The following is a 24,625-nucleotide window of genomic DNA, read 5'->3' on the forward strand; positions in this document are numbered from 1 at the left end:
GCCATAAATCAAGAAATGCAAATGCAAGTAAGTGACCTTTAGGTACACAGCCGCAGGTAGGAAGTTGTTTATCCTGTATCCAAAATTTATGAGGCTTTTTATTTTGGCACATTGTATCAAATGGTCTCCACCAGGTGTTTTGCTGCGAGCTTCAGACTAAAGCCATCTGCTAGGAAATCTTTGTTTTTGCTAAAATTAACTGGGTACCATTAGATGTTTAAAGGTGGACTTGTTCAGTGCTGTGTGCCTGTCTTTTTCTTTCCTCCATCTTTAAATGTTGCTGTGTGTAGACCATTACACTAGTCTTTTCATATGCATCACTGTCTTTAATCCTCACAACACTTCAATGAAGAAACTGAAGTTCAGAGAGCTTTAATAACTTCTTCTGGACCAGGAGTGTCCTTCTGTCGGGGCAGGCTCCTTTCTGTGCTCATTTCAGCCATCCCTTTCAGAATACTCTCTTTAAAAAGTAACTGTTAGGTGTGTGTTATTTTTAATTACTGTCACTGATGTATGTAATTCGAAAATTAATGTTGCTGTAATTATATTGATATACTGAATAGTTATTCCCAGCTTTTTAGTCAGACAAATTAAGCCTGTCTTTACGAATTCATCTTCAAAGCTTCAAAGTGGTTGAGAAACCAGGAGTACATAGAATTAAAGTCTTTGTTCTGTGGTTAATTTAGCATAAGTTAGCAAATGTAATTGATTTTAAAAATGTGCCATCAAGATTAGACTTCTCCTGGAGGAAAACTTTTAGGCTCTGTTCGCTTTTGCCAGAGTTTTCTAATTTATAACAGGCAACTCATTTGGGTCACATTCAAAACCAGAATTAAAGTGATTTGTTTGGGTATGTTGACAAGGAGTTAAGTCCTTTAAATAGGGGACATCTTCCTTTGGGACCACAGATGCCCTGGTTTTGAAAAAGAGGTCTTGCTTACAGTGCCATTTTCCCAACTTAACATAGTGCCTGGCCTGACGTTGAGTGGTTAGTTTTTTTGTTTTTTTTTTTTAATGAGTGAATGAAGGTTCCTAGGAGGTAGAACAGATAAGACAAATGAATGTAGTCTTGATTTCTCCAGCAATGGAATGGAATTTTCCCCAAGTTTAATATACCATACCTCCTTCTGTCTTTCTGATTCCCACGTCAGGCTCTGTGGGTTCTTTTGTCATAGCTCCCACCTGTCTAAACCTCTCTTTCCTTCTCTCTCTGGTTCATGTGGCTGAGGTGCGACCTCCACACAGATGACCCCAACTGCCATCCCTAGCCCAGAGCACTCTCCTAAGTGTCAGACCCACATAGCTGTGCATCGGGCTTTCCATGGGGATGTCACACAAACTATTCATCCTGGCCTATAAACCCTATGGGACCTGCTCACCTGCCCGTATTCACCTTGTCTGTCTCTTTCCTCCTAGAAATCCCTGCTCTAAGCCTACTGCGCTTTCCTTGGTCCTAGAGGACTCCGTATCTTTTTTCTTCATTGAGCTTCTGTGCATGCCGGGTTTCCTATTTGTGGAATGTTCTTCTTCCCACCACTTTGTGTCTGACTTTGTTTATTCTTCAGTAGTTTGGGTGTCACTTCTGGAACATTTCCTGCTGTCACCCTTTCCCCAAGTCTTTTGCACACTCACAGCACCATGTATTTCCCACTGTGTGTTCTGAGCATTTTTAACACTGGTAGACTGGGGAACCCAATGAGTATGTCACCATTTGTTTCCATCCTGTTTGGGCTCTTTGGAACCTCAGAGTCTGTTAGAGTGAGCCTTTTGTAGAGAACTTCGTGTGTCCAGTCAGTGCCATATCTGCTGAATCAGGATGTCTGAGATGCGGCCTAGGCTTATCTACCTTCCCAGTCCTGTGAAATTCATTATCTTCCTGGTCTTAGACTCTGCATGATAAAATCAGTGGGCACTGGCATCAAGTAATTTCCCTTTCTATTTCTGTTTCCATCTAAGGCATTTTCTTTTTTTTTTTTTTGCAGTACTGGGAATCAAACCGAGAGCCTCATACATGCTAAGTGAACACTCAACCACTGAGCTACCTCCCCAGCTTATTGTTTTTTTTTTTGGTGGTACTGGGGTTTGAACTCAGGGCTTTGTGCTTGTTAGGCAAGCACTCTACCACTTGAGCCCCTCCTCCAGCCCTCTTCTTGTTTTCGGTGACCACTTTGGATAAGCTAGCAGTTGGGGGTTCTCGCTCACCCAGGGCACTGAGGGAGAAAGTGAATCAAGGAGCTTTGGATTGAAGTCAGAAGTCTCGCTTAGATAGCCTTGGAATCCACTTTCTGTGTGAGGCTCAAAGGTGTTTTCTCCTCTCCTTTCCTCCTGCTGGTAGACTCACTTTAGCTCTGTTGCAACTCTTGTCACCATATCTACCTGGCCTCCACCCCCACCTGTTCTTTCTCCTTGCTACACTGTGGGGGAGTGCACATGAAAGAGTATTCTGACCTGTCTCATGCGAGCATCAGTCATGATGAAACATGCGGGGAGCTGCAAGGATTAGTTCCCATGATGCTACTCGTGGTCCCTACCTGTCCTGGGCAGCTCAGTCCAGGGCTGCCTCCGTAGTCTGGGGTTTGCGCTATAATACTTCTTTGCATTGCACTCAGTGTAGTATACAGTGCTGTTTTATTTGGGAGTTTGGCCCTTTCCTGGACTTCTTGGGGACAGGGATCGTGTTGTCTTCATCTTTGTGTTTCACTTCCCCACTGACAGCCCAGCACAGGGCCTGGCACGTGAGAGACAAGCAGGCTCACCACTGTGTGCAGTAACCGAGCCCTGGGAGGGGTCCTTCCCTGCCTCCCACCTCGTGCATCCTTCCTGGCTCGCTGCTGTCTTCTCACTTCTTCATTACCTCGCTACTCAAAGTCCAGTCTTTGGACCAGCAACAAGGGTGCCCTCTGTGAGCTGTTATGTGCAGGTCACATTTTTATTTCTGAATGCAGGTGCTTGCCACTGGGCTCAGTGGACTCTACTCCTCCCTGCCCACGAAGCTGGAAGAGAAAGGCGAGGACTGGCACTGTCTGCTAAAGGATGACTGGCTCCTGCTACCTCCCCTCGTGCAGTTCATGAACTCCCTGGAGTTTTGCAATGCAGTCATCCAGGTAGGCCATGGCCTGGCTGGGTCCACCACAGCCAACAGTTAGGGTGTCTAGACACCCAAGGGTCAGCGTGTCTAAGCACCCAAGGCTTAGTGTGCCTAGGTACCCTTCCTTACTTTTAACATGTGCTTGTGCAATAGTTAATGGTTTACTTGAAGCCCACCTGATGTCCTCGAATGACTGAAAATGTTAGCTTGTAGACTTCTGGGAAGTTTCAACTGAGAAAAAAAAATGAGATCATTTTCTTTATCTTCTTTGCAAAAAGTGTTAATTCTGTTTTGATTATCCACTTAACCATCAAAAATAAGTTCAGTGCCTTACTCATTAAATAGATATTTTTAGGCTTCTAAGTATTCCAAATTATAACGCTTTTACTTCAAGGTCTTCTTGGGAGTCTACAAAGGAAAACACTTTATTTTGCTTAATGGTGCATACCACATAAAGAATATTGTTATCCCAATTGAATTTGGAAGAAGTTAACCATCTTCTTAGCAACACAAATTAAATTTGCTTTGAAATTGGCCTGCTTTAGGGGGTAAAAACAACCACTGAACTCTGGATATTTGGCTCCTTGATTAGATTTTTACCTTCAGATTTCTTGTTACTGTTTTCAATAAAAATCAGATTTTATATATATATTTAGGGATATAGTAGGTTTTCATCAAAAATGTTTTACTTCTATACAGCATAAATATTACTTTAAAATTGGATTTATTAAGAAATCGGGTTTATTTTATGGTGATTTTGGGGTGAAAAATGTTAGTTATAATCTGTTTAGCTACCAAATAAAGAAATAGCTTCTGGAAGAAAATGCAAGTAAATTACTTTAGTTCCCATCTCATTTTTATTGCTTAGTCAAAGGAGGTTTTATTTATATGTAAGATAAATGGATTACATTTTAAATTATTTTGTCCTTTAATATTACAATCTATCACATTTCTTGCAGATGTGTGTAGAAATAAAAACACTGAACTACTGTGAGTTCGTCTCCCAGTGTAGAGAGAGAGAGATTACTGGAAATTTAAGCACCTAGCCTCACTTCCCTGGAAATTGCTTTTTACTTTATTGGTCAACTCTTTTTCTGTTTTGAAAGAGAAATAAAACTAATGAATGTAGTGAAGAACAGGAATCTTATATATTTCATGGTGTGTTTTGAGTTGAAGCCTTATACCTTTGTGTTTTGTTTTTGAGGTAATGGGGTTTGAACACAGGGCGTTGTGCTTGCTAGGAAGGCACTCTACTGTTTGAGCCATGCCCCAGACCTTTTTGTGTTGATTGTTTTTCAGAGAAGGTCTTGATTTTATTTTCTTTTGGCCTGGTACTGGCCTCAGATTCTCCTACCTAGGCCTTCCTATGTAATTGGGATTACAAGTATATACCACTATGCCCAGCTATTGATTGAGATGGGGAGAGTGTGGTCTCACTAACGTTTTTGCCTGAGCTGGCCTTAGATCATGACCCTCCCGATCTCCACCTGCAGAGTAGCTTGGATTATAGGTGTGAGCCACTGTGCCTGGCCGGAAGCCATATACTTTTAAGAATTTTTGTTTGGAGGATTTACTGGAGAGGTTACTTACAAAAGATACTAGTAAAGGGTTATCCTTGCTAAGCATGTTTTTTCCTATTTTCTTTTAAAAATTTTTTTATTAGGATATATTTGCTATACAGGGGGATTCATGTGACAGTTCCAAATCGGGCTAAGCATATTTTGAAGTTCAAATATAGAAAGTGTTATACCTCAAATAATGCTTTCTGCTTTGACATTACCTATTTTTATGAAAATATTTTCTAAATTCCTTCCTTCCTAATATAAGTGACTCTAAGAAAATGTATCTACAAAATAAGAAAGTTCTTTCTGCTAGCAAAATATGTGTATTTAATTGTCCACTTTGACAGTTAACACTCTTTTTAAAAAATTAGTCACAAGTGGAAATGGATAAAGGGGCAAAAATTATAGTTTCCATTTGTTAATTTTAATTTATTAATCCTTAATACATATACAGTCTATTTTTTTAAATAGACTCATTAAAGTAATCACTTTTTTCCTAAATCTGGAAGTCTAATTTCAACCAAGTCTGTTTATGCCAGAACGACAGAAGTCTGAAATAGTCTGCTTGCTATGAATGAACAGCCTGGATTTGAACTCCCTTTTGTGTCCAGGATGTGCACAAAGCTGTTTGATTTGAGGAAAGCCCAGCAATGCGCTGCCTTTCTTGTGACTGTCTGTTCTTGTCTCAGGTGGCGCACCCCCTGATCCGAAGCCAGCTCGTCAACTACATTTACAATGGATTCTTGGTACCGGTCTTGGCTCCTGCCCTCCACAAGGTCAGTGATGGGCTAACGTCATCTTCTGTCTGTCTATAGTACAACCAGAGGAAACTGAGGAAGGTAAACAGCAGTGTAATAGACTCCATGGTGCCTCTAGCTTGTTTTTCTTCTCTTTCTGTCCTTACTTCTTGTTTTGGTGGCACTGGGGATTGAACTCAGGGCCTCCTAGTTGCTAGACACTCCAGCCATGCCCCCAGCCCTTTTGACTTTAGTTTGTTTTTAGATAGTGTCTCTTGCCGTAGCCAGCCTCAGATCATGATCCTCCTACTTCTGTCTCCCAAGTAGCCAGGATTACAGACTTGAACTACCATGCCTGGCTTATATTTGAGATGGTGTCTTACTAACTTTTTTTGCCCAGACTTCCCTCCACCTGTGATCCTCTTATCACCTCTTGAGTAGCTGGGATTATAGGCCTGAACCACCATGCGTAGCCCTCATTCATACTTCTTAGCAATATCAAATATGGATCTTAAAACTAGCCATGACACAAGTCGGGTGGGGCCAATTTAGTGTCACAGAATATGGCCTTGTGAATGTCAAGCAAGACAGTCAGTGTCAAGGAGAGTTGGCAGGTAGTCTCTGACTCTCATGCCTCTTGTGCCTCCTGTGGGTGGAGGTCACTTAGAAGGCTCTGTCAAGCTGTGCTCCGTGGCCATGTCTGTCACAGAGAGTGTAGGGTCTGCTGTGGGCATGAGGGGGCAGTGGTGGCACAAGTGCCACACTCTGCCCTCTCCTTTAATAGGACATGATTTTCTATTATAATAGTTTTGTGACAGCAGAAATGAAAGCAAAGCCAAGTTAAGGTTCCATCAAAGGTTGGCTGTCTCATTAGCACTGCTCTGAATTCCTTATGACTCTCGTTCTGTATAATAAATCAAGCAATATCTTCTCCATTGTGAGCTGCTACGAGACACCCGTGGACCTAGAATTCTAATCGTTAGGAGGTTTTTCTTCAGTACGTGAAGAGATTTACAGAGTATTCCGTTCGGAGGATTTTTTGTCAAGTTTCTGCCACCTCTGGGCGTGAAGCAGGGAGCAGCTCCCACGCTGTTTTGATGCACTGCTCACCCCTCTGCCTGGCGAAGTCCCGTTTGTGTGGGCTCTTTTCAGAGTCCAAGCACACATGAGCACAGCAGCATGAACTGTGGTGCATGCTGGCGGGCCTTCTGGTTTACAGCATCTAGTTCTCCCTTGCCTTCAGTGCCTTTTGAGCACAGGGCCCACATTTGCCAAGGTGAACAGGGTACTTGGTCTGACCAGGCTTTTTGTGTTACATCTAGGTTCAAGAATTAACCTTGGATGTGGTTTAAACATCCAAGGATGTTTTTGTAGTTTACAGGCACAGAGAGATCAAGTCTGTGCACCTGGATCTATCTTGGAAAATGTAGGGCATACCTTTGGAAAGTGCAGTCCTCACATTTGTTTGTAGGCTGTGGTTCTGTTAGAATTTTGCTGTTTGGGGATGGGGTGAGGTCTTGCAGGGGAGGCCTCTGTGGAGGCAGGTTCCTGTCTTTGGAATACAGTGTGCTATTAAAATTCGTAGGTGGTAGCCATCCACACACACTCTGTATGGTCACATACAGAGTCACTTATTCCCACCCTTTTTTCCTTATTCACCTGTTGACATAAAATAGTTATTGTAATGGTGGTAACTATTATAATTACTATTTTTCAAGATACTTATGTTACAATAGCATATTTTGATGTTACCGATATTAATGACAACTCTTTTTTTATAATGAGTGGGGGACCATGTAATGTTTTGATACAATGAGTAATGTTTAAGTCAGGGGGACATACTTGTCTTCTCAACATTTGTCATTTGTTTATGGTGAAAGCCTTCACAATCCTTTTGTGTGGCTTTCTGGAATGTACAGTGCCCTGTCTGCAGTCACCAACCTGTGTCGCAGTACCCCAGAGCTTCTTGGTCCTGTCTATTGTAATCTAGCATGGTGACACCTCTCTCCGTAACTGAGGCTGAGTGTCACCTCACAGAGCTGTTCGGAAGGCCTTTGCAGTCACACTGTGCATGGCATAAGTGGAATTCAGGCCGTCACCACACTGTGTGTGGTCTGTCTCCATGGTGGAACACACACTCAGGGCAGCTTCCCAGGTGTTCTGTCCCCTTGGGGACCCTTAGTGCTCAGAACATTACCCTAGACTCTGAGGTTGAAGAAAACACCATGCAAATGGAGGGTTGTTAAAGTGTCCACAGTGCTGGCATTCAGCACCTTCCCAGACAGTGTCGTAAGAGAACAATAGCTAGCCAACATTTTAGGTGATTTTTACATGTATTACCTGATTTTAGTCTCAATAGGGCCCATAATTCAACTGTGAGATGCTCAAAGCCACAAAGTTAATCCATGTTTATTGTAAAAGAGAGTCAGTGCTGAATGTAGACAGTGAAAAGTGAATGTTACTCTTCTGGATTTGAATCAGCTCTCTAATGAAGACTCTTTTACCCACCACAGACGGTTCCTCCCAGGGCGATTCCATTTAGCTGTCAGGGAGAACAAAGGGTGATTTTTTTCCCCCTCCTTCATTAATTTTTCTCTCCATTTTTCATCTGTCTTGTTTGTGTTTTTTTCAGTTGGAATGAAGAGGATTGAGGACGGAGCAGGGCAGGGGTGCCGTGCTCACAGGGACAGAGAGAAGTCCAGGGCTGGTGTAGCTTGAGAGCTTCCAGGTGGGGGCAGTCGGGTCCCATTTCCTGCATCCTCTCCCTGGACATGGGAAGGGACACCTAGAAGTGTGGGTTCAAGTCTGCTGTAGGAGCCTCTCTGTTCATCCCTTGTGTCCTCGGGGTCCAGTGCCTTCACACACAGGCCCCATTTGGTTTTCCAAATACATTTCCTTGATGCTGTCTCTCAGCTCCTACTTCACCTGTACCATTTCAGTTACCTGCCATCCATGCAGGTAGTTCACAGAGATGGACTTACTCTCTGTCTCATAAATAACACAAAGAAATCCACATTAAAAATTCCCCCATGTCACAGTCAGTTACCCACACACAGTATTTTCACTGCGTTTCTTAACTGGCGACCAAGCCAATACAGAACGTTGTGGGGAGTAAGAGATGCGGAGGGGGTGCTGCCAGGTGAGGACCAGCCACACTGTTCTCCCCACACTCTGCCTTTCCTCATGTGGCCATTCTTCTGTGTTAGCACAACTTACACCTGATGTTTTTCTGAAGAGCGGTGTAGTTTTTGGTAGTGTGCAATTGTCTACAATTCCTCATCCACAACTTAAACTTTAAAAAGCTCTGAAGCTGGCAGTATAGCTAGGTGCTTGCCTAACCTGTGAGGAAGGCCCTAGGCTTTATTCTGAGTACCAGAGAGAGAGAGAGAGAGAGAGAGAGAGAGAGAGGGAGAGAAACTAAAGGAGCTTTGAAAACTGAGCATATATTTATGTATTCATTTGGCACACAGCCTCACCTTTGCAGCTGAGCTCATTTGGTGTCCAGCCCCACACGAATATCTCAAGGCTACTCAGCATTCTTGTGGTGGTATTTGCACATCTTGTGGAAGAAATATTAATAGATTTGATTATAGGGTGCTGCCCAGACACCCTGGGGATATTGTGTCAAATATGGCAAATGGTACATACTACTTTTTTTTTTTTTTTGGTGGGACTGGGGTTTGAACTCAGTGCTTTGCTTTTGCAAAGCAGGCACTCTACCACTTGAGCCATATCTCCAGTCCATTTTGCTCTGGTTATTTTGGAGATGGGAGTCTCCTGAATTATTTGCCTGGGCTGACCTTGAACCATGATCTTCCCAATTTCAGCCTCCCAACTAGCTAGGATTATAGGTGTGAGCCACCAGTGCCCGGCTGTTTTTCTAAAAGTTTTGAATTCCAAAATACATACGCTGTCTACGATTTTAGGTAAGGGATTGGAAACCCAATGGGACATTTGTGAAAGGATACATTCTTACAAATAGGCTGAAGTCATGCTTTGCAAAAGTCATATTAAAGAAAATGATGCCACAGTAACACAGGCTGTAAAGAACTGGAGTCTACTGTGTGTATGGATCTAACTATACAAAACTGGTTCTTTCTGATTTCAGATTAATGGGACAACCCTTATCTATCTGTCTGGTGTGTGTTTACTTTGCCAAAGCTCAGATTTCAAAGCTGAATGTTCACTGGTTTACTTACATTAGCCTGCATTCTCAGAGAAGCAGATGCCAGGATTAGAATAAATGTGCAAAGATTTTACTTCAGGAAATGCTGGTGTTCGAGAACATAAGGAGCAGGATGGGAGGGGTAGAGAACTGTCAGACTGCAATGCTGCCTGACCCCAGGAGGAGGAGAGCGTGACAGAAGGTCTGCAGGACGTGTCTCAGCCTGCTGTGGGTGGAGGAGGCCTGTTCTCCCAGGAGATAGCATCTTGCTTCCCTCGGTCACAGGCTGGAGCCACCTTCGGGAAGTGTAGCCTTGGAGCAAATGTAGGGGGGTTTCCCAAGTGTAGCTGCAGGGCTCTGGGTCAGGACTGCTCCCTGAAGATGGAGTCAGAGAGGTGCTGATTTCCATGGTTCCCTAACAGTAGATGTGAAAAAGATGGACGCATGCCTGTTAGCTTAATTTACAGGCCTCCTTCGTGATGTACAGAGCACTCGGGGTTATGTGGTCAGCATTAAATTGACAAAGGAGCTTTAATTATTCAGTCACAAAGAAGCCCACAATCTCGGGCTGAAGCCGCAAGCGCTCTCTCTTGTTCACACTTTGTGTACATCTTGGGTGTGACACAAGCAGCTTATAGGTCACCTTTCCCCCGAATTACCCTTACTAAGGATCAGGGTTGATGCAACCTTCATCATTGGAGCTAATATCACTTGTCACAATGTCAGAGGAAGAGGACATAGGGAGTGGCCCACTGGATCACGCCCCTTATGTCTGGAAGTGATACGTGTTCTTGTTCAGATTTCATCCTCTAAAGCAGAGCAAGTCACCAGGCCATGTCTGACCTTGGGGAGAAGTGTGGTTCTGTTGTTTCCTCAGAAGAATTCTAGGCTGTGATCACCGGCTCCAGTGACTAGTGTTCACGTTTTGTCAGCCAGGACCCCATTGGAAACAGGTGGCACTCACATTTGGTAGTGAGGGGAGCTTAAGAAGCAGACTACTTAGTTATAAAAGTGTGGTGTTTCAGTGTTTTATTGCTGTGTGATAAACCATCCTCAAACTTAGTGGTTTGAAACATGGCTGATTGTTAGTATAAACACCACTCTCTGGTGTGAGAATTCAGACAGGGCACAGTGGGAACAGCTGTTCCCTGCTCTGGGCCACAGCTGGGATGATTACAGTGGCTTGGGCATGAACAGCTCGGGGCTGGCCAGGTCCCCTTCTCCTTCGTTCCCGCCTTCGGGAACTAGCTCGGGGCTAGCTTGGGCTTCCTGTCAGTGTGGCAGCCTCGGATAGTTGGACTTCCTCTGTTAGCTGAGGAAGGCTGCAAGAATGAGTGTTCTGAAGGCTTTAAGAGTGCATGGTGGAAACTGCCAGTGTCCTAAGGCTTGGGTCTGGAGCCTGGAATGTGTCACTTCTGCCATATTTTGTTCTTAGTAGCATAGAGTCTGCCCCTGTGCAAGGGGAGGCGAAGTATACCCCACTTCTTGCTGATAAGAGTATTAAGTGACCATATTTGGGCAGGTGTACCATGGTTGCCACACACAGGTCTGAATGTGAATGTAGTATCAGAGGTAGCTATACAGAAAGGGCTGCCTTCTACGAACCTTGAATGTCAGTCATAGGTCACAAGTAGCCTGAGGCAACCTAAGAGGTAATGTGTGTGTGGGGGGGTTATAAATAGCCTACCTTCACTCCCTTCCCTTCCTTCACTCTCCTGCTGGAATCCCATTGACTGAACTCAGGTGGAAACCAGATGGTGGAGAAAGTGGTCCATCCGGGTCCACTGGGTGCAGAGCAGGGTGGGAAGATGGAGATAGGTCTAGAGGGACACGTGGAAGCCGGCCAGCAGTCATTGTCAGCATCTGAGAGCACAGCTGGCACCAAGAGAGGGCTTGGCACTTAGGGCTCAAGTGTATTGCAGCTTGAAGTTTTCTAGAAAGACATTCAGAAATCTACTTTTTATAGTTGATCATTGCTGCCTAATTCTGTCTGTTGACCTTTCTCCTCTGGAACCTAAAATCACAGTTAGGCCTGAATGTGGCAGGTGGAAACGCTGATAAGTAAACTAGATGCAAATATGCAGGGAAGATATTCCTAAAGTGCCGTAGCCATCTCCAAGTCAGGTTTAGAATTACAGGAGTTCGGGCAGAGGTTGGTGCGCATTGGAACAGCACAAGACTGGGAATCAGAAGATCTGGATTCCAGTCCTGACTCCTGTGCTGTGTGAATATTTGCAAGGCTTTTAGCCTCTCTGAGTCCAGTTTCCTCTGCTGCATGGTGAGGAAAGTAATACTCCTCTTTCCTCCGCAGAGGATATAAGCACGTTCTGAGAGTCATATTTGGCACCACAGTTACCAGGACAGACCCAGCCATCTCACACGCACTAGATGAGTAATGTTGTTTCTGCAGAGGCCTGTTAGTGAGTGTGCACAGGTGCAAAGCCTTTCTCCAGAGCCCGGGGGAAATGAAGGTGGCTGCTAAACCCTCCCGTCTCCATGGAGTCTATGATCTGGGACCTGGGAGACTGACATGCTAATCACAGACTTAAAGTAGGAAGGACTAAAATAAGTACTGTGGCAGAGAAAGAAGCCAGGGTTGGTGGGGGAAGGCTAAGTAGTTAGGGAGAGCATGGCATTCAGGACTTGAAGGTGAGCAGGGGTTGGGGTGGGGGAGAAAGCACTGCAGGGGCCCGATCGTGAGAATGAAAGTAGCACCACTGTGTGTGAGAGCTGTCGGGACCAGGGCTGGGGAAGGAGGCTAGTTTGATTGCTAAGGCGGGTGGACATTTACGTCACTCATAAGCAGTGCGGAGGGAGCTGGGTGGAAGGGCTCAGGAAGATCTGGAAGTGACAAGATAAGGCAGCAAGTGTGGACTGACATTCTGGAGGTGTGGAGGCGAGCAGAAGGAAGCAAAATGCCGGGCACAGAGCTGCACACTTGTGATCCCGGCGCTCAGGTGGTGGAGGCAGAAGAATGCAAGGTATAGGCCACCTTGGGCTGCATAGCAAGATCCTGTCTCAAAAAACCAAACTAAACCAACCAACCAACCAACCAAACACACAAAAAACAGAGCAGAGGGGAGCTCAAGGCTGAGGGGAAGGAGATGGAGAAAATATGGATGGATGTGATAGCCCCACCCTCCAGCCTTGAGCCTACGCCAAGCCACCAGAAAGAGGCAACAGCTTCTCCCATATACACAGTGCCCAGCCTTTCCTCGCCAGATCATTAACTGCACACGAGTGTTTGCTCACAAACATTGGGATTTTCAAGAATACTTACTAGCAACTTCTGACTCTCCTGACTCCCTGGACCCAAGTTGCTCCTTCTCTGCTTTGGCACACACTTGAAATTCAGTGCTCCTTTCCTTTCCTTAAATGTAGGCTGTCCCTAGGTATGGCCTGTGCTGAACAACCCTGTAGGATAACCTCACAGCTCTGCACAGATGGCCCGAAGTCTGGTGGGCCTGAGCAGTTGGCTACTGATAGATCTCTTCACCCAAATGACCTATTGTGTTCCCCTCTCACTTAGAAAATCAGAAGCCAAACTCATAATAATACAGGCCAGCCAGCACAGCTCATCCTCTGCAGACCTTTTTATGAATCATATCTTTTCTTCTAGCTGGCCTAGAATGCATGGCTATTCTTTAGTCTTTGCTCTTACACTCCCCTAATATATGGGGCTAGCCTCTCTTTGTTAGGATTTTTAATCTATTTCTTGTTTCTTCTCCCAACAGTGTCATGGCAGGTCTTCATCCACCCATCTTGACCAGGGTTGATTTTTGCTATGGGTCTCATTGCTGTAACTTCTCTCATCAGATGACCTCTCACACACCTGCTGGATTAAGTTTTCTTAATACATCACCCTTCCCTTGAAACCTTAAATAAATGGCTTGTTTCCTAGTTTCCTGTGTGCTGTGGCCCTTCCCTGTGCCATTCTTGTTATTGGTTCAACACTCATGCTGTTTTTTTTTTGTTTGTTTGTTTGTTTGGAATGTTCTCCCTGCATCCTCTGCAGTCAGGTTCTATTCATTCTTCAAGGACCAGCCTAAGTCCACACTGGCTGCTTTTCTGATGTTGGAGGTTCTAGGTTTCTTGCTTTCCTATTATGGCTGTCTCTCAGGGCTTATGTCAGCCCTTCAGCACTGAGCACATGTGTTTCTCTAATGCTCGGTGTACTTTGTATTTGACCCTGCTTCCCCACTCTGCCCTGAAGCCCTTAGGAGGATCTGTGGGTCTGTAGTCCCCAAAACTTGAGCCAAGGAGGCCAGGACTTTTCAGCAAACTCTCAGGGGCCTGGGGGGTATTTTTAATTTATGAGGGAAACACAGTGACATCTGTTGGACACTAGGTGAACTGTTAGCTCAAAATCGCAGTTTCAGCATCAAATCATTTGTATTCCTTTCAGTGTGACCAAACCTTTGCAAAGATGAGGTTTTGGCAGGTGCTAGGCTTTAAAAACAAGTGTCACATGACAGTCATTGTGGAACCAGAACTGAATTCCAGCTAACTGCCCACATCAAGTGCTCAGAGTGTTGGATTGTTAGGCCTTGACTACATATTATCTTGTATGGACTTAAATATTGTATCAGTGGATGGTGGATTGGATGTTCCTTTTGGCCTACAGGTGCTGTGAAAATATCTCACATGTCTATGTTCCTTGTCACTGCTGTCATCTCCTGACATGGTTTTATGTCTGATTTCTAATAATGCTATAGAATTTCATTGATCAGTCCCTGGAGATGCTGGGGACTGAGAAAATTTGGAACCTGTGGTCTATGTTGAGTGCTTTTTGTATGGCTGTAGAGTTGGGTTTGGCAAATCATAGTCCGTGGGCCAAATCTGGCCTGTGGACCATTTTGTGTACCCTGAGAGTTAAGAATGTTTTTTACATCTATTAATGGATGTGGGATGCACATGCAGTGGAATGGTATTCAGCCTTAAAAAGGAAAGCAATTCTGACATGAGCTACAACATAGGTGAGCTTTCAGGACATTATGTTAGGTGAGAGAAGCCAGTCACAGAAGGACAAATAATACCTGATTCCACTTACACAAGGTACTTAGAGTACTCAAAATCATAGAGACAGAAGGTTACAAGGGTGTTTGCCAGGGGCAGAGAGGAAGGGAGAATGGGGAATTCTCCTTTAATAGACAGAGCTTCAGTTTTGCAGGATGATAAATGCTTTGAAGATTGTTTGCCCAACAATGTGAATGTAGTTAATATACCACACTCCTGAAATGCACACTTAAAAATGGTTAGAGCTGAGCATGGTGGGGCATGCCTTAATCCCAGCAATCAGGAGGCCAAAGGCAGAAAGATAGTTGGAAGCCAACCTGGATGACATAGTGAAACCTGTTCTTAAAACAAAGCAAACCAAAATAGTAGGGTGATGCTTTTTATGTTATATGTATTTTATCACAGTTTTAATAAAGAAATAGTTTTTACATTTTTCAAAGGTTGTTTAAAAAAAAAAAGAAAATCAGAGACTTTGTGATCCTCAAAGCCTAAAATATTTGCTCTCTAGGTTATGGAACAAGTCTGCCAACTCCTGCAGCAGAGGGCAGTGTGATGTTCTGTGTAATTTAGGTGACAGTAAGTCTTTGGAGGTAACAGTCATGGAGAAAGGTCCCCAGATGGAAGGAGATGGCCCCGGGAAGGATTAGCAAGTACTTTATTTCTGAGTGATTTGACTGAGGAGCAGCAGGTAACATGTGAGGCAGCCTGCCTGGCTGTCCCTAGTGTGGAAGAGTCTCTATCCAGGTGTGAGGGTCCTGGTCTGGTGGGAGACAGTGGACTATTGGCAGAAGCAGCCAAAGATGACTTCAGCACTTGTCTTGGCTCTTGCGGGATTGGCAAGAGGACTGGCAGGGCATCTGGATGGGGAAGGGTTGTGGAAGTAGCACCCTGGCTGTGTCACAGTATTTGGGTCAAGGGCCTTGTGAACTAGAACGGTTCCTGTGCTGTATGTTGTTCAGGCCCCTTTTTTAGAGGTTGTTAGGAAATTAGGGCAGGAGTTTGGAATGTCTCTGGCAGATGAAAGCATAGGCTGGTGGGGGGGGATGGAAGGAAAATAGTTATACCCATCTTTTTCTGCAGACAGCTCATAGGCATTAAGAGCGAAAACTGGGACCTCAAAAGAAAGCCTGTGCTTTGGTTTTTGCAAAGACCAACCAGCTGTGTTTCATTCAGCAAATTATTCCATACAAGTACACTTGGAAAAACAGAAGCAAAAACTCTTACCAAGAAAACTGATTTTTCCCCCCGTCTCCCATGGGCTAAAACCAAGCTTGAACAACATTGCAGGTAGAGTAATTCCAGACGCTTCCTTAAGGGCATGTGTGCTGGGTTCCTATAAGCCACAGTGGAGCCCATTTGTTTTACAATCTTGTCTTCCAAACATATGCATACATATCATGATCTGCATCCTGCAAGCTCAATAATTCATGGCTTATTGACTGCTGTTGATGGTTGGAAGTTTTTTGGGGACTTGAGAAGATGGAAATTTTGAGAGGCCGGGAGTAGCCACATGGTGAGTTGCCACTTGGCATTACTGCGAGTGTTTGTGGGACAGGCTGAAACTCTGCGAGGACCATTTGGCTCTCACTGGATGTGCATGTTGGGGTTTTTATGCCCAGTGAAAGTTATGAGTGAAGATTTCAAGAGCAATGGAATCCATCTTCAAATTACCACCATTATAAAATATTAATGGGCAATAACTAGATGCCAAGTTTATAGGATCCCTTATGCCATGGTGAGGGGTGAGCAGAGCAGCTGTTATTTAGTGTGATCCAGCTCCATCGCTCCCTCCATAACACACCTCTAGTTTGGGAGATGGCAGAGGGCTTGGGGAGGTGGAGGGTGGGGACAGGTCCCCTGGCTTGGTCTTCTGGCAGACTGCCTTTGCATTTTTGGATGCCCAGTGTGTCTGTGCTCCTTGTCACTCTGCTGCCATGGATGTCACTTCCTGATGCAAAGCTCTTTGATGTTTTACCTGTGGTTTCCAACAATGCTGTAAAATTTCACGGATGAAGTCATTACTGTCAGTGGAAAATTGAAAGGAAGAAGGAATCCAAGGCCTGGAATTAGGATGGCATCTTGAGTTTGGAATTTGGTTTATTTTTTTGGTGATACTGGGGTTTGAACTCAGGACTTCTCACTTGCCAGGAAGGCACTGTACTGCTTGAGGCACACCTCCAGCTTGGAGATTTTTTTTTGTTTTTCAAATTTAGTGGTTCTTAGCCATATCTTTTGTAGTTCCTGGAGTTATTTGAGTCTCAAAGGAGATTCCAACTCTGGGAGGAACATAAAAAGATATAGTGGGGTAGTTTTCCTGCTCTCTACATTTTGTATTTTTATTTCTACATTTCAATAATGCCTTTTTGAAGCTCAATCTCTACATTGTTTCCTGTGGTTTCTAATCATTGCAGGCTCCCAAATGGTGTCTTAGTTTTGCTAGCTGCTCATTCCTCTTCCTGTAATAATGAGCTATATTAGGCCCTGTGGAAGTTTGAAGAGAATCATGTCAGGTCCTCTGAGGCCCTAAGAGCGTACCTGTGTGCCACCCCGGCTTACTGACCCGTTTGGTGTGAAGTGATGTCCTGGAGAAATGACATCATCCTTATTACAAGTTACTGCCGTCATCTCTGCAGCCTGGAAGGCCAGCTCCTGCTGGGTCCAGGACAGGCAGTGCTCCCTGTGGGCCATCTAGCAAGCTGTGTGCAAGCTTGGGTCCTGGAGCTCAGCAGGAGGGCCTGATGCAGACGGCTGAGTTGTGGTCCTTGTGCAAGGCTGGCGCTCCAGTTGTGATGGAAAGGGGGCTGTGATTGAGAAACCTGGTATGGGGAGAGGGGGTGGCTGTGGCAGGTCCAAACAGTTGTGCTATCTCGCAGTTACCCTGGACCTAAACAGGAGAGTTCTGTAGAAGCAGAGTGGCCAGACGGTAAAGTTCTCTGTGGTCAGTCAGTGCCTGCAGATGGAAGAGGCGATTAAAAAGGCCCAGTGCCATTGTGGGCCTGCAGTTATATAACATGGAGCACCAGTAGCGCTGTTAAATCAGACCAAGAAATACTGTTCAGCAAGGTCATCTCTCCCCAGACTGAGTTAGCAATTGCTCTGACCAAGAGCTCCAGCTACTAAATGACCCAGACTGTTTCAGCAACAAACAGAAGAGGCTTTGTCTTGAAAACTCTTGATTTATTCATTGAAAAGTGTGTGTCATCTAGTATATTCATTTAGTGTATTATATTCAGTTACTGTGGATTTGGGAAGCAGTCTAGCTTCACTTCAAAAATGGGCTCAAAACAGTGTTTTGAATTTAGAGACCTTGGTTTGAAGTATTTTCCTTGGCTACTTTAGTTGAAATGTGACAGTGGCAAGTATCCTTATCTATGCGTGTGACGAGAAGATAATTACATAGAGAATTCATTTCAAGTGTTTACCATTAAGTGTCACTATCACTTGTACTAAATACATGCCACCTGTCATTTATTAACTTAACCAGCTGAATCTGTAACATGAGATTCTTCACATGACCTGGTGCTACTGGCATCAAATCTTGAGCTATCTTCAGTCAGTGTGATATTTTGATTTTACATGATATGCTTCTTGTTCCTTAGCATACTTTTTTTTTCTTTATTCATTTATTCATATGTGCATACATTGTTTGGGCCACTTTTCCCCCCTGCTACCCGCACCCACTTCCATGCAGAACCTGTTCTACCTTTTCTCCAATTTTGTTGAAGAGAAGACATAAGCAATAATAAGAAAAACAAAGTGTTTTTGCTAGTTGAGCTAAGGATAGCTAAACAGAGAGATTTCTAGCATTGCTTCCATGCACAAATGTATTAGAACCCGAACAGATTCATCTCTACTTGACCTCTTCACTACTTCCCGGTCCCCTTCCCATATTGTCCTCTGTCGCTTTAAGATTAGCTTAAGATTAGCTCCTCTGCAGTGGGGACACCAGACACTTTCATGTTTTGGGTTTCCTACCTATCCCCATATCTCCCGTATGTGCTCCCCCCTTGTCATGTGACCCAAGTCCAACAACACTACTGCATTTGCCCTTGATCTAAAGTCCACATATGAGGAAGAATATACAATTTTTGGTCTTCTGAGCCTGGCTAACCTCACTCAGAATGATGTTCTCCAGTTCCATCCATTTACCTGCAAATGATAAGATTTCATTCTTCTTCATGGCTGAGTAAAATTCCATTGTGTATAAATACCACATTTTCTTGATCTATTTGTCAGTAGTGGGGCATCTTGGCTGTTTCCATAACTTGGCTATTGTGAAAAGCACTTTTAGCATATTTTTCTGTTATTCCACAGGCAGCAGGACTTTAGATTTTCTCTTCCCTTATTTTCCATGGAATGTTGTAGCAATTCAGTTACTTATAGAGTTATTGTTTTGTTTATTCTAATTCTCAGCAGCAGATGTTCTTAAAATTAAATGTGCAAAGACTTCTTGAAAGCAACTCCTGAGGCTCTGGTTTGACAGTGGGACGGAGGCTCAGCAGTTGGCACCTTGGCAGCACCCAGGCTCTCCAGAGCTACTCTTGGGGAACACTGACCTGTGCCCTTCTGCCTCTACTGTCCCATCCATACTCTTTCATTGGACTAGGATGCAGGATATGTGGGTTCTAGTTCTATTTATCAGCTCCAGGCTCTTAACCTGGTTAAGGATCCAGTTTTGTTAGTTGTAATCTTACCAGAGATTACCACTTACAATCTTTATCCTGTTAGCTGCCCAAGAGTCTGGCGAACATCAAAGAAGAAAATAGATGAGGAAATGAGAGAGCTATTAAAATGCGTAAGCTCTGCCCTTCTTCCCCATGGAGCTTTTAGCCCCTGCATAATTTAAGGACTTAGTAGTAGTATCTAAAGATTAGTAGTAAGAGGACACACAGGTGTTTTGCCCCATTGCGTGTGTAGTGTTAGACTGAGAGAGGAACCTCCCATTGTCCAGGATGGTGGACAAACTCCACTGCTTGTTTCTGTGAAGTCAACTCTGCTCTCCATGTGGTGCTGTTAACGTCTGTGGGCAGTGATGTCAGCACCATAAAAACCCCTTTCAGATGGGAATGTTCTCAGCTCAGGGGTGCCAATACTGGCCACGCACTGTGATGTACATCACAGAATATGAGAAGGTGTCACTGTTCCACCACCAGCCCAGTCCCACCAGACTGCTGTGGGGCTGTGTGCATAAGGGTCAATGTATGTCCCGTGTACTTTGACATTTCACAATAAAAAGAGATGGGGAAATTTTCTTCATTTGAGTGTAACCATTATTATTTTTTCACTTTTTATATTCCTGATTATTAAATGGAAGGATTACGCACCATATACACAAATGTTTAGAACCATATACACAAAATATGCTTTTCCCTTTCTCAATATATAGAAAAACTAAGACAGTCCTTTGCCCCAGGCTACGGCTTGATGAAGTGACTGTTGTTTGTTGTGGAGAGCCTCTTAAGAATGTGGCTGTGGACTGGGAGCGAAGCTACTGGAGCATCTTTTTTTTTCTTTTGGCAGTACTGGGGCTTGAACTCAGGGCAAGCAAGGGCAGTACCACTGGAGCTACATCACCAGCCTTTCTTTAGCTTATTTTTTATACAGGGTCCCTTGCTTTTGTCCAGCCAAATTTGAGTAGCAGTCTTTCTACCTTTGTCTCTTGAGTAGCTGGAATTATAGGTATGACTGGCTTATTTAGGAGGCAGTGTCTTGGTAATTTTTACCTGGGTTTCCTTTGAATTGTGATCTTTGTGTCTCCATCTCCTGAGTAGCTGGGATTACAGGCCTGAACCATCATGCCAGGTCCTTTTTTTTTTTTTCCCAAAGAAAATCTTGTAATTAATATCTGAGGTCTTTACTGAATTTGCAGACTAAGCACTGTATCTTTTAATATTTTGTAGATAAGGCAGCTCCGTATAAGGCCCACAGCATGGTCTCAGCTGTGACATGGGTGTACTATTACTTGAGTGAAAGCTCAAAGCTGTCCTTTTGTCTTGCTACAGGGTAGCAGTGAAATAATGAGCCATAGGCTCCATTGTATCACCACCTTGTCCCATAGCCAACTTCATGGTGTTCTGGGGCATCTGTATTCCTATAATGCTATATCTGACGTGTTTCCAACAAAAACAAATGAAAAATAAATTGAAATGCAAGACTGAGTAAATGGATTTAGAGAGCAGAGAGGAAGGCAAAGTTTTTCACTGATGTAAACCTACAAGTAATGGTATTCAGTGAGGAAGTTCTTTGTCAAGGGTTTTATGTGGTGTGGTTAACCTGAACTGTGGTGTCCCAGTTTTGCCAATTGCTAGCTTATGTACTTGGTCAGAACACTTAACCTCTATGAGCTATTTTCCTCATTTGTAAACAGGGATGATAGTAATATTATTGAATTATGAGAACTAAATGAAGTGATACTGTACAATTGTACCTGACACAGAACAAATGCATGCATTAACTCTTACTATGACAAGAGGAGTCACCACATACACCAGTCTTGGACTGTTTTGTTTTTATTGTTATATATTTATTAGAAAGATCTGAGTTTTAGATGACTCAACAGCTCTTTCATTGATGTGTAATCTATAAACTTTGGCATATTGCTGGGATGAAGTTAAGTAGAGAACTGTAGCTATCAAGGACAAGGAGACATAACTCAGAGATGTAGACTTGGTAGAACCCAAGTATTTGAATGTTTTTCTGGTTAATCCCAAACATTCTCCCACCCCTCTTCTAATACTCACTTATGTAGCTGCCTTGGACCATTCGCTGTATGCTGAGTGTAAGTTAGCCTGTTAGTTAAAGGCCTGTGCTTATGCCCTCCTCCACCTGAGATGCCCATCTCTTGCACCCATACACATCCAGGTCTTTCTCACCCTCAGCATCCCGGTACTCATGCTGCCTCCTTTTCAAACTCATCCTGATCTGTCCCAGCATCATGGGCAGTTCATACTGTGGAGCCTGTCTGGGGTCACTCACATGGCACTTAAAGGCTACCTTGCATGAGCCTTATGTCTCTCCTCTCCTACAAAGTGGTAAACACCTTGAGAGTAGGGCAGAGGCTCTGTGTGTGTGTGTGTGTGTGTGTGTGTTTAGCAAATGAGAGGGAGGAAGGAATTGAGGAAAGATAAAGTGGTTTTTTAGAGTTGTGGTTAGCTCAGGTTGATGAACTGATGGTTGGCTGATGGTTGGCACTCTGTGGTGACATGGGAAAAAAGGGGGCACTTGAGAGAAAGGATGTTCACGATGGTGACACACAGCTATTGCCCAAAGTGAGACAACTGTTACTTCTTGTGCAAGTCTGAAAGGGAAGCAGATTTGAGACATACTGGTAGAAAAATGCAAAAGAAGGGGCTGGCTGGGAGGCTCAGTGGTAGAGTGCCTGCTTAGTAAGTGTGAGGCCCTGAGTTCAAACCCATGGAACTGCCCCCCAAAAATTCAAAGAAAGATGTAGATGGGATCTAGAATGAAAATATTACTGAACGATCAGCCATGGCTCCAAGAATTATGTATGAAATGTGCTTTCCATATATAGAAATGAAACTGTGGCAGTGAGGCAAACTTTTCTGTTTTTGGTTTGTTGTCTATGAAATATCAGGTTAAAAGTAGTTGGAAATATGTCATTGCCGTGGTTGTTTATCAAGACATCAACTATGTTCATAAGCCCGTGTGATTCTTGTATTTTTGTCAAATGCTTTGCTACACCCATGGGTTAAGCATCCTGAATCTGAAGACCCAAAATTCTGTGAAATCCAAGACTGCGTTTCAGATAAGAGATACTCAACATGTGGTCGATTTAACTGTCCGTTTTGTTCTGTGAAGATTGCATTCTGTTTGTGAGGATCTAGGGAGTTGACAGCTTTGAAATCCATTAGATTTCAATTTCATAGAGGAGCCATGTGTGGAGCAAAGGTGAAGGACTGTCATTTGTCTCTGTCCTTGTTGCCCAGCACAGTGTAGACCAGGGCTTGTTACCTAATAGGCACTCTGTTTTTTTTTTCAGTAAATGAATTAACATCTTAGTTTTTAAAAAATATCACAGAGTGTAAGGATTTCATGGAACATACCTTTTTGTGATGGTGCTGGGATTTGAACTCAGAGCCTCATGCTTGCTAGGCAGATGTTCTACTATGTACCAGCCCACCCTTTTCTTTCTTTCTTTTTTGATAGGGTCTTGTTTTTTTTGCCCAGAGCTGGTCTCAGACTAACATTCTCCTACCTATGCCGTCCACACATGCTGGAATCACAGGCATGGACAACATGCCTAGCTTTTTGATTGAGATGGGGTTTTGTTCAGGCTGGCCTTGAACCATGATCTTTCCAATCTCTACCTTCTGAGTAGCTAGCACTCCAGGCATCAGTTAGCACACCAAGCTTTATGGCGCATATCTTTTTTGTTGAAAGTTCCTGCTAAATCTAAATGGAGGAGTAAATCGGGGCTAGACGCATAGTATGTTATGGAGGATTTTAGCACCGGACAAAATTCCAGAGATGATCTAACCTAGCTCCTCATTTTTCAGACAAAGGCATTGAGGACCAGCAAGGTTAAGTGCTAGCTCATAGCTCACAGAGCTGATTACTGGCCAAACTTGAGGCAGACCCCGCTCGCCAGTCCTGGCACATTCATTCTTTTAAGCCCCTTTGAACGAAATCCCAGGTCCCCGACTCCTTCCATGGCATAGGTAACTCCTCAGTTCACAAAGCAGAATTGAGAAACTGTTCTCCTCACATCGTTGTTAATGGCAAGAGAGAGGAACTCCCCTTCCTCTCCTGCTCCTGAGCCTTGCAGGGGTTGCCTAGGTGCACTGACATTAATTTTTAAATGTCCTTTCCTCCTGGTAAGTGTGCTCGAAAAGGAGAGCTTGCGCCATCTAGTGGCTCTAAGAAGAGGCGCTCAGGTTCAGTTTTTGGTGCCCTCCTTCAAAGAGAAGAAAGGACATTGTTGCTACGTAATGAATCTTCAGTCCCTCCTGTGGAAACTGTGTGTGTCCCAAGAGTGGCCTTAACAACCCAGGATGAAGGAGGCTTCACTTTGTACCTCCCAGGGCTGAAAACAAGGCAAGTAATTGGCTGTGCTTCTCCATCTTGGTAGTGGTAGGAGAAGGAGGATGCAGTGGGCTTGGATTCTTTCATTATTTCAAAACACGAGTTTCTCTGCAATGAGCCTTCCCATTATGGTTGGGTATTAGTCGAATCCTCTTATTCCTGGGATTCCGCTAGTGCTCATTTGGACAATTACTTTATTCAATAATGTATAGCATTCTACTACCCAATTGGAAGAATGAAGTTTTTGGAAGCTTCCAAATTATTCCTTTGTTTTCCTTCAATAGAGCTATTCAGTCTTCTCAAAGCCCTGGGAAATAGTTACGTTGGGTGGCAGGTGGTAGCGAGCGTCTATGGCAGGATAACTTGAAGAATGAATGGGCAGTACAGGATGAAGCTTCTCAGCACTGATTTGCTTGTGATTGGAAACTCCAAATAATTAACCTCTTGGGTCTGAGTGTTCTTTGAAAAGAGTGTGTTTGGTCATCTTTATAAAGTGCTGCTCAGCAAAGCCTAGTGTTTTCAAGCACTTTTGTTAACCCATCAGCAGAAGTATCTTAAATGGAGCTGCAATGCCTCTGTGGTATGGATACACTTGGTGGCTATAATGGCCAGGAGGCTTTGTGGTGGTATTTCCCACCCTGGTGTGGGTCAGAATGGACTAGGGATGCTTGGCCCAACCCTTGGAGTCTGATTTATCCAGGTCAGAATGGCCAAGAAAAAGGGTATCTTTAAGTAGCTCCTCAGATGATTCTAGCGTGGAACCTGGGTGGATGTCCTGGTTCATGATGATATCTTTCAAATGCTGAGTGAGTCATTGAGATTCCAAATCAGGTTGGGTAGTATCACATGTCTCTCATGGGTTGCAGTTTCTTGAATCCACGTTTGAGAGCCAGGGAGCAGAAATTGTACTGCACAGGGATTCAAGTAACAATGTTCTCGTGTGTAAAGGACCCATCTTCACATCTCTTCTGGTGGAGTGTGTTGTGGGCCTGGCACAGGTCTGTGGGTACTTTTA

The 24,625-nt window shown here is 44.0% G+C and overlaps 1 protein-coding gene across 6 annotated transcripts in view; it reads left to right on the top strand.

Annotated features, from left to right (window-relative positions):
- The window catches only part of Fhip1a (FHF complex subunit HOOK interacting protein 1A), a 221,584-nt gene that overhangs the window by 152,141 nt on the left and 44,818 nt on the right, over window positions 1-24,625 (top strand). For all 6 annotated transcript variants that reach the window (XM_074041280.1, XM_074041278.1, XM_074041283.1 and 3 more), the window contains 2 exons: window positions 2,946-3,104; window positions 5,340-5,426. In XM_074041280.1, the coding sequence (XP_073897381.1) occupies window positions 2,946-3,104; window positions 5,340-5,426 (246 nt within the window). The remainder of the gene's footprint in view (window positions 1-2,945; window positions 3,105-5,339; window positions 5,427-24,625) is intronic.

This window comes from Castor canadensis, chromosome 9 (assembly GCF_047511655.1).
Source record: "Castor canadensis chromosome 9, mCasCan1.hap1v2, whole genome shotgun sequence".
Classification (NCBI taxonomy): Eukaryota; Metazoa; Chordata; class Mammalia; order Rodentia; family Castoridae; genus Castor; species Castor canadensis.